Genomic DNA, 5,680 nt, shown 5'->3' with positions numbered 1-5,680 from the left:
GTGTCTCTGTGTGTGCGGTTATGGCAGAGCAGTTCTGAGTGTGTCCTCAGATGCCTCTGATGTGTCTAAGCAGTAGCTGCTGCAGTCTGTGTTGCCATATTTTGTCCTCATACTGAGGTCAGGCAACCCCCAGCAGCAGCAGCTCTTACGTAATGCAGAATTTAGCTTTCAATACACAAAGACTCCCACTTATTATTCTCGGGCCCTTACTGGGCAAAGGCACCCTCTTGTTTCATACTAGCTGAGGGATTTTGCTTTTGGAGGCTTGTTTTTTAGCAGCATTGATTGCTTACTGGACCTACAGCTGGATGGTGAAAGCAGTGCTGATGTGACCACCCTTAGAGATCAAGTGGTCCAAGACAACTGAGCTGAACTTCCAGCTGAAAGAACCGGAGTTAATCTGTTAGCATCAAGCACGTAACAAGCAAATCGTTTTTCTTTATGGAATCAGTGCCTGTTCAAACACTTTCAGCACAAAGGCTGTGCTAACAAATGGGAGTTCATTTCAAAGGTCGCCTCTTCTGGAGCCTCTTTAGCACACGGCTAAAACAAATCCAAGCCTTAACATTAACGAGTATGTGGGTTAAACTGCTGTTTTCCCAAACCCAAACATTAGCGCTAACAGGTGCATTTCCATTTCAGTTCAGATAGCCAAACAACCCTGCTGTCTTTACATAAAACTCATTGTTGCATCCAGGTACAAAAGCGACCCCCTAAGACTTCCTCCTTAAATCCAGCTTCACAGAGTTACATATATGACAGTTTTTGAGTTAAGTGATTAAATTAAACTCATACATTTACTGTTTTATGTCCACTTTAAAAAATAAGCCATACATGACAGCTTAGGCGTTACAAATGTAAGACTGGAACTGGAGTGGAACTGGTTTCCCCTCCTCTTTAAATCAATCCAGCACCTCACCGAATATAAATTTCAGTGTGAGCCGCATCCAGATGCTATGTGAAAGATGAAATGACTACATTTGAACAGGCGTTTGCAGAATCTTATGGTTCAGGAAAAGCAGGTTTGCAGTTATGATCTTCCACGTTTACATGAAAACATTGCTGCTTTCAGATGTGTCACACATTTGATCCATTTCACTTCCTTATTGGTTTGTTTTTTTAATTTAACAGATGCAGACACATTGGTTAACATTCAACTCTAGACAAATGTTAGAAAGCCAAAAGCTAGCCTGTTACCATCAAATGGTAAATGGACTGGCTCTTACATAGTGCTTTTCTACTCATCTGAGCACTCAAAGCGCTTCACACAACTTGTGCATTCACCCATTCACACAAGCACGCCTTTCTAAGTGCTTCATAGCTAACATTCACACACGTTCATACTCCGATGGATCCATCAGAGAGCAATTTGGGGTTAGTATCTGTGGTGGGACCTGTGATACCACAAGAAAAGTCTGCTAGCGCTAACACTTCTTTAAAAATAACACACAACAGAAGTTTTCAAAAGCTGAGGTTCCCCAAAGTTTAAACTTTGCATTGCAAAGTTAGCAATGCTCAAACAAAATCAGCCAGCAGAGCTCAGTGTTGCCCTCTAGGGAGACGGTTAAAGGTCAAGCAGTCATGATGAGTGTTGACGCTGTAATGAGCGTCCTGTTGCGCACTGACTCGCCTGCTAGGAGCTGTTCAAATTGGCGCACACACTTACCTGCACTCACTTGTGCTGCTTCACAGTCGGTCTTCGTCCCTCTTTCAGGCTGAGCAGTTCACCATCGGTACATTAAACACAACAGCACAAATCCAGCATGAAATTTTCCCCCGCGGACTGAGCTGAACTACTCAAAATTTGTCTAAGCTAAAAGACCTGAGGTGCAAAAACATTCACCAAGCCCAGATCCCATTGTTTCACACAAAAGTGAACACTTAAGTGCAAATTTCAGCCCCTGGACGCTGTATCTGGTGTGATGCAGACAGTATGTGCAGACGAGTGGATTAAAAGACTAATATTGAAATGAAACTTTCTGCAGATATCTGTGAACGTGCCAAGATCGGTACAAGGAAATGAGGCATGAACGATCAGCATGTTGTAGGCAGAAGTAATTACATTGTAAGTCATTTTAAGTAGCACGCTCTTCATTTTAAATTAGCAGGTATTTTACGGGAAAGGAGACCAAAAATATAGTGTAAGTGGTTTAAAGTTTGCAGAAAAAGAATCAATATTTCCCATCTTCATTGTAAGTAGTTGGACAGCTGGCAGTATTATGGAGTGGCTTAACTTTGACTAACTTCCTGGTATTTTACTGGAAAGGATGTGCTGCTTTCCAAAGTTCTGGTAGTTGAAAGAGGAGAACAGTCACATTCATATTGGTAACATAAAAGAACAATTGAATACTAGAACATCCAGCCATCATGCACATCAGCATAATTGATGTTAAATAAAACAAAGATCCAAAAAGGCAAGTTTAACCCAGAGGCTTTGGGAACATGAGAGTCCTGTTAGGCTTCAGGATTCAGCGTCTTTACAACACATTCGTACTCCTGAAGCGTAACACGCTACGCCATGTGACAAATCGCTGGTATGTTACGCTTTCCGGTCAGCCACCAACACATTCGGAAACAGGAGGAAACATGAGAACCGTTTGGACTAAATCTACACATGCACATTTATTTTCATCATGAATCACTCTGGAAAACTCTAATACCATTAAGAGTGTGCTGAAGCTCGGCAATGGTCTCGTGGGTCACTTAGCCTTCAGATAGTTCCAGCAAGTCTTTAGCAGGCAGTTAGTGTCTGCTGATGACGTGCAGACTTTTAAAAACGCATCTCTGACTGTGCTGCCACAGCTAGCATATGTCGCTAACTCCACGAGCCGCCAGTGCTGCATAAACATAGAAAAATAAATGTTCCGTGGTGTGATTGGACTAGTGGGCGGTATTATGAACTGTTCCCAATGTACCTGTGCAATTTATGTCGAAGTAATTTGTTTCATTCTTTTCTTTTTTACAGTTATTTTATGGGTGGGTGTAAGGTCCATGCTGGGTTGTGGAGCGCTGTAACCCCACATGTAGTAACAGCTCTGACTGGAAGTGAAGCAAGGTCATACGAAGCGTGCAGCGACCACAGTTACAAAGGCTTCTGACTGATTGGTTCTGGCTGCTAGTACAACTTCTACTGTTGCCTTACAGATGTTTTCTTTGAGTGATGGGTGCCCAGCAGACAGTATGGTGTTTCTAATAATAGCACAGAAGCAGAGCGAATTGAAAATATTTGAAATATCTTCCTAATCTTCTTTATCGAGTGGTGGTTCGTGTACAGATTAGGGAGCAAGGTTCCATACTGTGCACTTCAGGCTCCGCTCCTGCTGGTTTCAGCACCTTGGACAGAACCATAGCAGTAGAAATATGTGCCTGATTGTATGTAGCCTGTGATCTCATTGGGCAGACAGAGGGACCGACCCAATCCAGCCTGAGCTCGAGCACCAGTGTTTTTGAGCGAGTGGTGACCCTGCCGACGGAGTGTTTTCTGCCTCCTGTCGAGACAGACGATGCGCACCCTGCCACGGCCCCGTGCACGTCTGATATATGAAAGCTTTTTTGACTTTGGGTGGCGTCTTGTCTGTTCGCCTCACTGTCACCCTCTGTGGACACAGCTAGGAGAGGGTTGCCAACGGTGTATCCCTCCTTCTCTCCGCAGCTACTCCCCTCCCTCCATTACTCCCCTTCCTCAGTCCCTTCCCGTTTCTTCTATTCCTTGCTCTGTTTGTCTGCTCTTTTACGCTCGCTCATCCTAGAAATCCTCTTTTCTGCTTTTCTTATCTCTTCTCACTGAAACGTCTGATCAATTCCTCTCTGCGTCCTCGCTGACGCCAGCCTGCCATTCCCTCCTCGTCCTCATTCCGCAGACTCTTTCCGTTTTAACCTCTTGCACCCAAACAGTCAGTTGGAGGTCTGGGACTTGTTGGACAAGAGCTGAAGCATGATTACAGGGTTAGAGAGGAAAGGAGAGGGCTGTGCGAAGTCAGGCAGTGTGAGGGGAGGCGCTAGCTGGCGGGGCCTGGGACTTGAACTAGACAGACAGTAAAACGTCACCACACCAAAGCCAGACTCCCCGACTGTGATTGCGTGTGTGTGTCTGTGTGTTTGTGTCCCTGTGTGTGGTGATTTTGCGTGTGCATGTGTGTATGTGTGACTGGGGGTTCACAGTGTTAGTAGCTCACAGCCAGCTGAGGCTGCAGTGGAGACAGACAGAGGCACTGAGCAGCACATAGCAAACACCACTGATTGTTGGTTGTGTAGCACTGGGATATCTGCTTTTGGAGGAAATTTAGCAGGTGAGAGTACAGTTGTGTGTCTGTGTGCGTCTTTCTTTCGTGCAACAGAACCCTCCGTGCAACTGTGTATATTTTGGCAATGCCTGTTGTATTTGTGTAATGTGTATGCCAGCATGTTTGTGTGAGTTTGGTAGCCTTGTGTCATTAAAATGAAGACATCAGCATGATCACCGAGGCGAGTGAACTAACATCCAGTCATCTGTGTTGCGGCTGCAGGTAGTAAACTGACCTCGGGGGGACAGACGGCAGCGTCGCACCCGGAGCCGCAGGGGGAGGTGTGGCCACACTCGCTTGACCAGCAGCAGGCCTTGGCTTCAGACTTCTTATCAGGTACAGAGTTTAGTGGCTCCACAGTATCGTCCTTTCATCTTCACTTGTTAACACTGATTCACGACATCGTTTGGACCTTCTGTGGTCACAGTGGGACATTTTCAGGAAATGATGTCGTTTTTGACCAGAAAAACTGGACTGGACCAGTGCTCGAGTCTGACTTTGTAGCTTCCAAACCAGTGACTGCCCCATATCCAAACCATCTCAAGGTTTTCTGTCTCAGAATTAGCTCTAGATAGACTTTGGGCATCACATATACACACAAAGCAAGTGTATCACTAACTGGAAGCATGAACATGATGTCAGGGAGGATTTAAGAAAACTGACATTGAATATATGTCCAAATATTTATATATAAACTGTTGATTAAAATGTTTGCATCAGTCGTTCTCTGTGATTTCCAAAAAGCTTCTCACGCTGGCTGCTCCTCGCCTGGGCGCAGTTGGAGCTTCACGTTACTTTGCTTTGCATGGCGGAGCAGCCTCAGAGTGTAGCCACCACGTTTCCAAACCCATGCAGCTTATTCGCTAATGGTTTTTGTCTTTGTCCAGTGTAGATACAAATTATGTGCATTACATGGTAAAAACCCAAATTATTGTGTAAATGTAGTTTAAATGTATCGTTTTAAAGTAACGATTGAGCGGCGCAGCCTCTTTGGGCCACTCCTCTGACTCCCACTCGTGTTTCTGTGTAAAGTATTTCGAGCATCATTCCAACACAGAGCAACATAGACTGTATACAGAGTATAAATAAGGATTTGTGTCTGCTCTCCTCTTTGCTCTCTGCCCTCACGTCACACCTTTTGAATCGTTAATGCCGTCACGCCCAGTGGCGCCGCCACTCAGTCGACTTCTCTTCTATATATTTGCCTGCGTCTCATCGCTCTCTCTCTTCTCTTCTCTTCACCTTTTCCATTGCTCCCTCCTTCCCTGCTGCCAGTCTCCGTGGCAACTTATTCTAATCCTCTGGGCTTTCAGACCAGCCCCGCACAAAAGATGGATGCTAACCTGATGGGAGCGTTTTCAGGTATCCTCCCAATATTTCCTTCTAACAGAATCACA

The 5,680-nt window shown here is 45.1% G+C and overlaps 1 protein-coding gene across 3 annotated transcripts in view; it reads left to right on the top strand.

Moving 5' to 3' along the window:
- The window catches only part of LOC102205018 (microtubule-associated protein 4-like), a 73,979-nt gene that overhangs the window by 58,147 nt on the left and 10,152 nt on the right, over positions 1-5,680 (top strand). For 2 of the 3 annotated variants that reach the window (XM_005747214.2, XM_005747213.2), the window contains 2 exons: positions 4,506-4,619; positions 5,559-5,645. In XM_005747214.2, coding sequence (XP_005747271.1) covers positions 4,506-4,619; positions 5,559-5,645 — 201 coding nt within the window. The remainder of the gene's footprint in view (positions 1-4,505; positions 4,620-5,558; positions 5,646-5,680) is intronic. The other variant, XM_005747215.2, reaches the window with a different exon arrangement.

Source organism: Pundamilia nyererei, unplaced genomic scaffold (assembly GCF_000239375.1).
Source record: "Pundamilia nyererei isolate P.nyererei 1_Seehausen unplaced genomic scaffold, PunNye1.0 scaffold00191, whole genome shotgun sequence".
Taxonomy (NCBI): domain Eukaryota; kingdom Metazoa; phylum Chordata; class Actinopteri; order Cichliformes; family Cichlidae; genus Pundamilia; species Pundamilia nyererei.
This window is presented reverse-complemented; position numbering and strand designations above follow the sequence as displayed.